The sequence below is a fragment of the Dunckerocampus dactyliophorus genome, chromosome 8 (assembly GCF_027744805.1).
Source record: "Dunckerocampus dactyliophorus isolate RoL2022-P2 chromosome 8, RoL_Ddac_1.1, whole genome shotgun sequence".
Taxonomy (NCBI): Eukaryota; Metazoa; Chordata; class Actinopteri; order Syngnathiformes; family Syngnathidae; genus Dunckerocampus; species Dunckerocampus dactyliophorus.
The window spans coordinates 29299345-29311805 of NC_072826.1; the positions used below are offsets into that span (position 1 = coordinate 29299345).

The 12461-nt window shown below is 44.3% G+C and overlaps 1 protein-coding gene across 3 annotated transcripts in view; it reads right to left on the minus strand.

The window, feature by feature from the left end:
* The window catches only part of fancd2 (FA complementation group D2), a 40907-nt gene that overhangs the window by 18180 nt on the left and 10266 nt on the right, over positions 1 to 12461 (minus strand). For all 3 annotated transcript variants that reach the window (XR_008572242.1, XM_054784759.1, XM_054784760.1), the window contains 11 exons: positions 11029 to 11133; positions 10837 to 10946; positions 10711 to 10765; positions 10504 to 10623; positions 6401 to 6474; positions 6182 to 6322; positions 6021 to 6115; positions 5834 to 5949; positions 5651 to 5759; positions 5483 to 5581; positions 5311 to 5405 (listed from right to left, as the gene is read on the minus strand). Coding sequence is in view for 2 of the 3 variants with exons in the window: in XM_054784759.1 (XP_054640734.1) it covers positions 5311 to 5405; positions 5483 to 5581; positions 5651 to 5759; positions 5834 to 5949; positions 6021 to 6115; positions 6182 to 6322; positions 6401 to 6474; positions 10504 to 10623; positions 10711 to 10765; positions 10837 to 10946; positions 11029 to 11133 (1119 nt within the window). In the remaining variant the exon portion in view is untranslated. The remainder of the gene's footprint in view (positions 1 to 5310; positions 5406 to 5482; positions 5582 to 5650; positions 5760 to 5833; positions 5950 to 6020; positions 6116 to 6181; positions 6323 to 6400; positions 6475 to 10503; positions 10624 to 10710; positions 10766 to 10836; positions 10947 to 11028; positions 11134 to 12461) is intronic.

The following is a 12461-nucleotide window of genomic DNA, read 5'->3' on the forward strand; positions in this document are numbered from 1 at the left end:
AAATGATAGAATGTGCCTCATAGGTGTGCACATAAAAATAACGCCGATTTAAAAAAACAAAATAAAAAAATAAAAAGTTACTTATCAAGCAGCATTACAAACCAACTCAAGGATCGTTAGCATGATGGCCGACACTTTCCTCCTCACACTCCCCGTCCTCCAGCGAGTCTCAATGGCCAGGGCGAGTTGCTCTCGCTGCCCTGGTTCCAGCCGGCTCGCTGGAGGAGCGCTTGTATTAACGGTAGTAACCGAACCAAAGCAAGGCGTGGCTATCAGGGCCTCATTTGGGTGCAAAATGAACACAGACTCAGCCACTTGGAATGAGGTGATATCGCGTCCTGACACACGCACACACACATACATACACACACACGCGCACACACACACACACTCTGATGCTCTTTTTAAAATTGTGTTGCCCACCTTCTTGTGATCATTTGTTGGGGATTTGATTTCATACTGCCGCATTTCTTAGTTATCATTTCATTTCTATTATTGACGCATTTGAAATACTATTCTGTTTAACTTGCGCATCAAAAAATTCCTAAAAAAAAAAGGTGTAGTTCTTAGACAAAATGTGTTTGTTTTTCTTGTTTTTAGTAAATGTTTTCTAGTAGTTTAAGCACCTCAAAAGTACCAATTTGGCACCACTGTCATTTCATATGTAAACTAGAAACGCACTCAAAGAGCCCAGACCTCCGCCAAGTTCCGTAGTTCCCCTCCATTGTGATTTACAGCATAAATATCAGTCCTACATTTATTTGATCTCCATATTTAGACTCCTTGACCATGAAAACATAGCATTAGCAATGGATTCGTAATGATATCAATATTGGTTGAGCAGTTATTCACAAAAATTTAATTTTCCATAATGGTGGTTTTCTTCTGGCTCTACTGTAGCTCCATAGCTTTTGAAGGTATAATAAATCCACATTCCACAGTGTCTTGGCTATATATCATGGTGTTTGTTGCATGTTCATAGCTTCACTTCTTGTCTTCCTATGAGGAATATTCCAAAGGTCCCCTATTTGTTCATATTCTGGATCATAGTATCCGGAATGATTCCGTTACCTGAATCATTTTTGATATATTTTAGAAGCTGTATTCCCCCCCCATTTTTTGTGTGCAGTTTTATGCACAAATGCTGAAAATGGTCCTATCTCTCAATGTTCCTTTAAAAACATCCCTGGATCCAGACAAACAGACAAACACCAGCAAAAACATAAACCTCCTTGGCGGAGGTAACAACACCCACTTCTAGTTATTAATGATTCAAAAATGTCATCAAATTAATCCGTTTTCAAATGAATCACCATTGCAACTGTGTGAAATATGCCCCTTTTTATGTAGAAAAATAAAGATAAATGACAGGACACGATGAAGGGTCATTTGTTTCTCTATGACCAGAGAGTTTTTTTAGACTCTGAATTTATGCAACTGAATTTACTGCGTTTCAATTTTAGGAATTTGTTTGGGTTTTTTTTTTTTATTTACATCAAATTTTGTAAAAAAAAAAAAAAAAATGTAATTGAATAAAATTTAATAAGAAAAATGTGTGTTTAAAAAAATCAATGTGTGTGACAAACATGCAAAAAATAAATAATCTAAATCAGTTTTTCACACCACAGCATCTAGTGTTGGTGTGACGTGATGCTGTTGATGTGTTCAGGTCAGAATAAAGCTATTCAAGAGTTATTCAAGAGTGTCAGACTGTGTGGGGGCGCTATTGTGGCTCCGTCTGCCATCATAACAGAGATATGACGCGTGTGTGTTCCATTCCATTTTCCTCCGCTTATCCGGGTCCGGGTCGCGGGGGCAGCAGTCTCAATAGGGAAGCCCAGACTTCCCGGTCCCCAACCACCTCCTCCAGCTCCACCGGGAGGACACCAAGGCGTTCCACGTCAGCTGGCTCCTCTCGATGTGAAGGAGCAGCAGCTCTACTCCGAGCTCCTCCCGGATAACCGAGCTCCTCACCCTGTCTCTTAGGGTGAGTCCCGCTACCCTACGAAGAAAACTCATTTCAGCTGCTTGTATCCACGATCTTGTTCTTTCGGTCATGACCCAAAGCTCATGACCATAGGTGAGGGTGGGAACATAGATCGAACGGTAAATTGAGAGCTTTGCCTTCCGGCTCAGCTCTCTCTTCACCACGACGGTCCGGTACAGCGACCGCATTACTGCAGACGCTGCGCCGATCCGCCTATCGACCTCACGCTCCAACCTTCCCTCACTCGTGAACAAGACCCCGAGATACTTGAACTCCTCCACCTGGGGCAGGACCTCATTCCCAACCCGGAGGGAGCAATCCACCCTTTTCCGACTGAGAACCATGGCCTCGGATTTGAGTCTCATCCCAGAAGCTTCACACTCAGATGCAAACCGTCCCAGTAAACGCTGCAGGTCACAGCCCGATGAGGCCATCAGGACCACATCGTCTGAAAATAGCAGAGATGAGATTCTAGTGCCCCCGAACTGGACTCCCTCGATACCTTGGCTGCACCTAGAAATTCTGTCCATGAAAATTATAAACAGAATCGGTGACAAAGGGCAGCCTTGGCGGAGGCCAACGTTCACCGGAAACAGGCTTGACTTACTACTGGCAATGCGAACCAGGCTCCTGCTCCGGTTGTACAAGGACTGAATGGCACATAGTAGCGCGCCACCAATCCCATACTCCCGGAGCACCCCCCACAGGACACCGCGAGGGACACGGTCGAATGCCTTTTCCAGGTCCACAAAGCACATGTAGACCGGTTGGGCAAACTCCCAAGTACCCTCCAGTACGCTTGCAAGGGTGTAGAGCTGGTCCAGTGTTCCGCGACCAGGACGAAAACTACATTGCACCTCCTGTAGCCGAGGTTCGATTAGCGGTCGTACCCTTCTTTCCAGCACCCTCGAATAGACTTTCCCAGGGAGGCTGAGGAGTGTGATAGTTGGAACACACCCTCCGGTCACCCTTCTTGAAAAGGGGGACCACCACCCCAGTCTGCCAATCCAGAGGTACTGTTCCCGACTTCCACGCAATGTTGAAGAGACGTGTCAGCCAAGACAGTCCCGCAACATCCAGAGCCTTGAGGAATTCAGGGCGAAACTCGTCCACCCCCGGAGCTTTGCCACTGGGGAGCATTTTGACTACCCCAGATACCTCAGCCACGGTGATGGAACTGTCCGCGTTCGTATCCTCAGTCTCTGCTTCCTCTATGGAAGGTATGTCAGTGGGATTGAGAAGGGCCTCAAAGTATTCCTTCCACCGCCCAACTATATCCTCAGTCGAGGTCAGCAGGCTCCCGTCCCCACTGTAAACAGTGTGGACCGGGCACTGCTTCCCCTTTCTGAGGCGCCGGACGGTTTGCCAGAACCTCTTCGAGGCCGACCGAAAGTCGTGTTCCATGGCCTCACCGAACTCCTCCCACACCCGAGTTTTTGCCTCGACCACCACCGAAGCCGCGTGCCGCTTGGCCTGCCGGTACCCGTCAGCTGCTTCAGGAGTCCCACAAGCCATCCATGCTCGATAGGACTCCTTCTTCAGCTTGACGGCAGCCCTGACCTCTGGTGTCCACCATCGGGTTCGGGGCTTGCCGCCACGACTGGCACCGACCACCTTGTGGCCGCAGCTCCGATCGGCTGCCTCAGCAATGGAGGCACGGAATAGAGCCCATTCGGACTCGATATCCTCGTCCTCCCCCGGGATGCAGGAGAAGCTCTGCCGGAGGTGAGAGCTGAAGACTCGACGAACAGAAGACTCTGCCAAACGTTCCCAGCACACCCTCACTACACGTTTGGGTCTCCCGGGTCTGTCTGGCATCCTCCCCCGCCATCTAATCCAACTCATCACCAGGTGGTGATCAGTTGACAGCTCAGCCCCTCTCTTTACCCGTGTGTCCAAAACATGCGGACGCAGGTCTGATGATACGACTACAAAGTCGATCATAGACCTGCGGCCTAGGGTGTCCTGGTGCCATGTGCACTTATGGACATCCTTATGCTGGAACATGGTGTTTGTGATGGACAAACTGTGGTTCGCACAGAAGTCCAACAACATCACACCGCACGGGTTCAGATCGGGGAGGCCGTTCCTCCCAATCACGCCCCTCCAGGTCACACTGTCATTGCCCACATGGGCGTTGAAGTCTCCCAGTAAAACGACAGAGTCACCAGTTGGGGTGCTCTCCAGCACCCCTCTGATGGACTCCAGGAAGGTTGGGTACTCTGATCTGCCGTTTGGCGCGTACGCACAAACGACAGTCAGGACCCTTTCCCCAACCCGAAGGCGTAGGGAAATGACCCTCTCGTTCACCGGGGATGACTCCAACACAGAGGCACCGAGCCGGGGGGCTATTAATAAGCCCACACCAGCTCGCCGCCTCTCCCCTGCAGCAACTCCAGAGTAGAACAACGTCCAGCCCCTCTCGAGGAGTTTGGATCCAGAACCCAAACTGTGGGTCGAGGTGAGTCCGACTATATCTAGTCGGAATTTCTCAACCTCTCTCACAAGTTCGGGCTCCTTCCCCGCCAGAAAAGTGACTTCCATGTCCCAAGAACCAGATTTGGCCGCCGAAGACCAGGTCGCCTAGGTGCCCGCCCTCGACCGCCACCCAAAACGCAGTGCACCGGACCCTTATGCTTGCCCCCGCAGGTGGTGGGTCTACGGGGGGGAGATCCCATGTGGCTTCTTCGGGCTGAGCCCGGCCGGGTCCCACGGGTGAAAGCCCGACCACCAGACGCTCGCCTGCGAGCCCCTCCCCCAGGCCTGGCTCCAGGGTGAGGCCCCGCTATCCCACTTCCGGGCGAGGTGCGGTCTTTCCTCGTGTGTTTATTCATACGGGTCTTCTGAATCACTCTTGGTCTGGCCCGTCACCCAGGACCTGTTTGCCTTGGGAGACCCTACCAGGGGCATATAGCCCCAGACAACATGGCTCCTAGGATCACTCGGGCACACAAACCCCTCCACCACGGTAAGGTGGTGATTCAGGGAGGGGCGCGTGTGTGTTAATGACACTAAACATTTTTGAACATAATTATTTCAATGAATTAGTTACGCCCTATTTTTGACAGGCCTAATAATAATAATTAACTGACTTTTCTTTTAACTTGGGGATAAATGTACTGTTGAGTGAGCGAATGAATGTGCCGTGTTTTGACTCGACCGACAATTTTCATTTATTTTATCTTTTCTTTTTATTTATTTATTTCTGTTCCTCTGTCGGCTGTCCTTCCGAGACCTCCCAGCTGACTTGGCTGACTTCTTTTTCACTCAGCGGGCATAAAAGTCACATCCATACCTGATTCAGGTATGATATCATTGCTCACCTGCTGGCTTTCATCTTCCTCCAGCTTGTCCTCCATCTGCGAGCTGCTTTCAGAGGAATTCTTACCAGGCGCCTTCCTCTTCTTTCCTGAGCCATCTTCAAAACAGATTTTTTGTAAAAGACCTCGACTCCTGAGCATGAAATAAACATCTCACGTGGTGCGCTGTGTTTACTTTTCTTTGTCTTATGAGCAGGAGCAGCGGTGCCGTGTGATATCACGTCTGGGCTCTCTCCATCAAAGTTAGCCACAGGTGGAACGTAGCCAGGAGTTCCTGGGGGGAAAAAAAAAAGACGTCGAGGGCTATTTTGATTGGATGCTGTGCATGCACGGTCACACCCACCGGCCAAAGCTCTCTCCAAAAGGGTCTGAAGGTAGGTGATGTTCTGCAGCCGGGTCATCACTTTCATCTTCATTTCTGGATCCTTGAGCCTGCAGAAGGCATTCACCAGCTGCCGCAACACATGACAGTTGGTCAGAAGCTGCGAAAGCACCTTCTGCACCCGTGCGTGCGATGTGGAGCTACCTCTCTGAACCAGTTGATGGTGTGAAAGAGTAAAGCGCAGAGGAACTCCTTCTCTACTTTGCACAGGCTCTCCATTTTCTCCACCACCTCCACATCTGTTAGGATGAGAGGGCAGCCTGGAAAAATCGGACACGCAAACGTCATCCAGCAGTCGCAGAGCCAGCAACAGTAAGCGTCTCCTCCTCACCAAGCAAGGCATCGATCTCTTCTAGTTCGCCCTGGTTCTGTTTCTCCTCGCACAACCGCAGCAGGCGGAAAAACGGTGACAAACAAAGAGGACTCCTGCAGATGGGAGGAGAAAAAGAGACGTAGCAAAGTCACAAAGCAGACGAGTGTGAGGCGACTGACTTGTCCTTCTTGTCACGACCGCACTGCTCCGCCTTGCAGTGCACGTCTTTGGCCAGCAGAGGCATGAGGTTCACGGCGATGCCACCTTGACTCTCCTCCTCGTCCAGGTCGTACATGACGCGGGCCGGGAAGGGGAAGGACCTGAGAGGGGGGAACAGGACGCCTTCAGCTCAGCAGCGATCAACGCACTGACATGAGCCCCAGCTGCCAATCACCGACCCTTGTATGTCTGGACCCAGGTCCGCAACGAAGTCACCCTGGAAGTCATCTAAGACTCTCTTGCCGATCTTCTCCTGCATGAGGAAGATAGCACAACAGACTGTATAGAATCATAGCAACTTATCACTCTGATTGTCTAAGATCAAAACCTGTGCACACTTTGATCCACACGCAATAATATCAGCATTTAAAAGAAAAGTGCACTTTTGGGGGGAAGTTTGCCCATCATCCACAATCCCTATGAGACATGTCTCTCTTTTCTGTGTGTTCTAAAGATATAAAAACAGATAAAAAGAGACAGCTAATTAATGCACGTAATGAGACGCACCTATTCCGCCTATAAACTTTCTGAAAAAGCCTCCCAAAAGTGCCAACAACGCTCCGTTTGCATAATGTGACCTGCATATTAACCAAGCTACAGCGACATTATTATTATTATTGTCATCAACTCATTCAGTCACAGCCATTTTTCACAAGACAACCCCCATCAGTAGCGGCCATTTCAGAGCATTTTGACTGACCTTTCAAAGCACACGGAACATTGTGTTGTTTGGCTATATAAACATATAAAAGTACCAGAAGAAACATTAGACTCCTGTCTTTCATCAGGAAAAAAAGTTTGTTTCTACCTTTTTCTGTTCTTTAGTGATCAGCAGTAGAACATAGGTAAGTTTCAGGAAAAATATCAGTTCATGGCTAAAAAAGGGAGAAAAGCAGCTACATTTCAAGCATAACTTTCACTGTGACACAATTGTTTTTGCTTGTGACAGCTCACATATCTAAACAACTATACCACAACATACACAACACAAAAAAGGTTTTGTTTTTTGTTTTTTTACATCAAAATAATTTATTTACAAAGTATAACAACATGAACTATTTACAATTTTCACATTTGGAAGTGAACTATGTGTGTGCACGCGTGCATGCGTTAAAATGTCCCTACAATGCGTAATCTTATTCCGTGTGGTGCGAAATGTAACAGCTGCTTTATGCAAGTGCTTCCTCTTGTTGTCATAAGCATATCCCCTTTCTCAGCTCTTATCAAATACTTCTGCCACCTGGTGGCCGTTTTTATGGACTTGACATTGAATTAACATTGTCTAATCCATTGACGAGGAGTTGCATCGGCACCTTGTTTAGCTTCTCGCGCTAAAAAACGTAGAAGACCTATAAATACGGTGTTGGGATCGGGTGTTCGGGTTTATAAAGACGTATGACTGCGTTTTTTGTATTGAACATTGTTACGCTTAAGAACTACGTTACTGGCGTAGCGACACCTCGCCCACACCACACCGGCTAGTGACTAGCTACACCACACAGACTTGCCCACAATGCCTCAGGCCACTAGCGAAAGGTAATGCTACATATTGGAGCTGCCGCCGCTGCTACTGTGTTTTTGTTTTTGACGTTAGATGTAGCATTCCTTTCTATGTTGCTATGTGAAATCAATGCACCCAGGAAGGAAGTTCCCAAAATAGTGCAAGTATTCCATGTTATCATGAATGTGCCTGTTACTACACGCTCACAGCATGGATACAAAACCAGAAAATCTGGTTGGAGGTTTTTGGAGGTGTTTTAATAGGCAGAATAGGTGCGTCCCACCTAATGAGCTGCCTCTTTTTATCTGTTTTTACATCTTTACACCACACAGAAAAGAGAAAGATGTGTGTTCATGTCTCACATAAGGATTGTGGCTGAAGTGCACTTTTCCTTTAAAAGGTCCAATGGTGCTGCTGTTGTGTTTTATATCAATTTTAATTAGGGCTGTCAGAGGTAACGCGTCAAAAAAAAATTCCGGACGGCCCACATCGTAGTTTGAGGAAGCACAGCAGTGGATGTGGAGCCACAAGCAGGAACAAATATTGAGCAGAAATGGCGAAAGAAAAGGGTCTTTTGAATGGTAAGTTTAGCTTCAAAGCCTGTGAGCTAAAATTTGGTTTACGAGCTGCTAGTTACCGACAGGACAGCTATTTTGGCCTTGTTTCAGTGTGACCATGACTGAAGGATGTAAATAGCATTAGCAGCATGCTAGCTAGTCACGAGAAAGATTTTCAACACATCAGCAAAACATGGGTAATGTACATTATAGCCATCTAATTGATCTTATTTATCATGTATTGCGTAAAACTAAAACAGCAACAGCAGCAAATTAAATGAAATGAAAAGCACGTAATGAATACAGAGCCACCATCCGCCAGTACCAGCCTGGACTTTGTTTTTTAGAGAGGTTGTGCATCGAACAAATATATGTACACATAAGCACTCAGTAAGGTCACCAAATCTGACCTTTTTGCATTCCCACATAGTATCAGCATGTGGGAGCAAATATGAGGTGAGATGGTGCGTTCAAGGACCATCAAATAAAGTGGGACAAGTCTCTGCTCACATTAAACGTGCAAAAATTGTGGGATTTCTAACTGTATATTATTTTTTTGAACAAAATAATGGCCCATATTTGCAAAATTGATATCCCACATCATGAAATTTGATGTACTATAGTTTGGGGCGCTTGGGGATATGATGATTTGAAAATACTGTAAGAATGACACTTTTTATACAACTGGCTTCTTTGTTTTATAATGGAAGATTCACGTATACATCAACAAAAGTAACCGTAAAATCTTATGGTTTGTTACACTGTATCAGATGGTATCGAATCGTTCTGTTTTTTGAATATATAATTTCTAAAAATCGTACCTAAACCCCATGTATCTACAGTTGATGCGTATCGAAGCGTTTACCACAAAGTGAGAGTTACATCCCTACTTATCATAGATAAAAACCTCTTTCTATCTGCGATTAATTACGAGTTAACTATGGACAAAATGCAATTAAACATTTTAATCGATTGACCGCCCTATTTTTAAAAGATGATAGCACCAACTAAGTTTGATGGCGAACGGGCCATGCCTGTAATGCTCACAACCACTAGGGGGCGTATTTGCATACAATAAAAGTGTGTTTCCCCAGCCTTTCTCATGTATTTATTATACTATACTAACATAATATCCAGTCCGCTTTATTCATATAGCACATTTATAAACACAGTTTCCAAAGTGCTGCACAAAGTTATGAACTAATTAAAAAGTAAAAGTTCAAATTATTATGATAAAAACAACTAAAATCTAGTTTAAAATAAAAAGTAAAAACGTGAAAACAATAAATAATAAAATAGATTTTTTTTAAACCCTGAAATAAGCAAAAACACATCAAAGAAAAGAAATTAATAAAAGACACACAATGCAATAAATAGTATAATACTAAGGCACATGTACTTGTACATTATACTCATCTTACAGCACAGCACAATAAATAAATAATTATATTACATTATATAATATCATATCATATAATAATAATAGATTTACTCTTTTATAAAATTACCGGTGCCAAAAAAAAAGAAAAATGGTTGAAATGTTGGTGCCAATAAGATGACGCCGACATGCGGGTTGACTTTTTCTTGAAATCGATGTAATTTATTAGCATAGTTGATTGGTTCTAGCCTGTTCTTAACAAAACGAAAACTATCAAAATATCTGCAAAAATGCACAAAAAGACTGGGCATTTCAGAGAACGTAAAATGATAGACACTTTATCTCCATTTTCAATGTTAGCATGCTAACAGTTGGCATGTTAGCATTGCTAGTAAACTAATGTTAACATGTTAGCATTTAAGCCATTTTCATATGTATAAACTGAGAGCACAAGTGATATTATGCTAGGTGTTAGCATGCTAACAGCTAGCATGTTAACATTGCTGGCATGTTAAAATGAGCATGTTAGCTTTTTTATTTTCAAACTTACAAACTTATATAGTGTTTTCATTTTCGGTGCTAGCATGTTAACAGCAAGCATGTTAGCATTACTAGCATGCTAAAATTAGCATATAAGATTTTTTTGCTATTTTCAAAAGTACAAACTTACATAGACAGTGGTTTCGTGTTATTGTCCGCTAACTAGTCCCACAGTTTTCAACCGATTTTAACCACTGATACATCAAACCATCCAACTCATTCGGGAGTAAGAAATTCTTTTGAGAGGAACTTGGCAAATAGGCAGGGATGCACTATACTTTTACAGTCACCAGTCTGTACTCCCACCTGCACTAGCGGGTCCAGAGTGGAGGTCTGTATCAGATTAGCCAGCTCATCGTAGTACAGAGCTGAAGCTTCGGGTGAAGTCTCGCTGCTGGACTGCACCAGCTCCAACAGAGCCAACAACTGCAACACAAACGTCATGGAAGACGTGGAACAAACCCGAAAAAAAATCCTGCAATGAAGGACGATATAGAAAAAGTGTTTGTTTACCTGTCTCAATGTCTCGGGTGATAAGGAGTTGTCGTGAGCATCGTTGGCTTTGGGCCTGGATGGTGCAAAGGGGCATGATGGAGAAATAATGACATGACAGGAGGGTCAGTGAGGGCGAGCCCCTACCTGAGCGCCCCCATGCTGCCTATGATCATCACGGCGCCAATGATGCCGATGCGTTTGTACTTGGGCACCGTGCTGGAGAGCTGTTTGCGAATCACAATGTGCATATCATCCTGAGGTGGGAAGTGCAAACGGCAGCGTTAAAAAGGCCTCCACCCGCCCGATGGAAATAATGAGTGAAATGAGGGCATGGACCTGGATGTGCGAGCCTTGCTGTGATCCGAACGCAAGCCTGCTCAAAAGATGGAAAAGTCTGCGAATCTGCTGCGGGGTGAGGTTGTCCAGGTAGTCCAAAATTCCCTGCAGAAAGGAATTGCATCACGTTTACGCTTGCATTACACATCACAGCCCAAAAGGAGGCGGAAGAGGCAGAGCTCATTTAATCCCACCCATCTCCATATCTCACCAATTAATCATTTGTGGTGACGATGTGTTTATCATACTAATAACTGCTAATGATCACAACTCGTGTGCATTTTGTCATTAAAAAGTTACTTTGAATGTGTGTCACCATTTTTTCCCAATAGGAAGATTTAGCAGTGGATTCACAGATAAACAAAATACTAAATTAGCAAAATAAATTAACACAAAATATTTTAAAAATAATTAGATTTTAAAATTTAAGACAAACAAAAAAAGAAATATGAATGAATAAATAATAAATACGGCAAAGGAACCAATATAAACATTATATAAGGCATACGCTGTGGTAACTTAGCTGTAACTTCGTTGCTAGTCACAGAATGAAGTTGACGTCAGAAGTGTCGTTTCTTGGTTTTTCTTTACTTCGTAACACAACATACGTTCAACATGCGTCTGTATCACTTTTTCGGGTTTCTTGTTCTAACTTCCTGAACTACTTCTTCTACGTTCTGTACAACCTTGCGAATTAGCGACACCTGTCGTTCAAACATGTCATTTCACATAACTATCACATCTATTGCACAACACTACCATATTCTTAACTATAATACAACCATATTTAAATTAACTAAACACACACAAATATATATACAACATACGCTGCATAAATGCAGCATATAATTTAAGCAAAGGGTTATTAATAATCATGAATTATATATTTTTTTAATGTTTGATGTTGCATCTGCTGTTAAGATAAATAATAATTTAATAACAATAAATTAATAATATTATTATTATATAATATTAATATTATCATTCCCAAGTGGGATTTGAAGTTTCCAGTCAATAGTTTGGATTTTGATTGTTTGCTTGCCCCACTTAGCTACATCAGCCTTTCCCATACATTCATTTATGGGTGCTGGCCTGCCAATGATACATTTGGACTGCCACAGATACATTTCCCCTCGCCCATAATCATAAACACATGAAAGCACACCTGGTCTGCCAGAGGATAAGAGGACGGAGCAGGACTGATCGGTGTTGCCCAATCGCGACTAATCGGACCCCTCCAAACACTCCTTTGCAAAAAAAAGCAACAAATCTAAAGAAAAGAATTTTGGCGACTCTTACAGGAAAACACGGATCGCTCTTCTCAGTGGGCATCTACAAACACTGACAGGCGGCTCTGTCTTGTTCGTGACATTCAAAAAACACCAACAAAAAGAAGTTCATTTGTAGTTATAAACTTATTTGTTTTGTGTTTT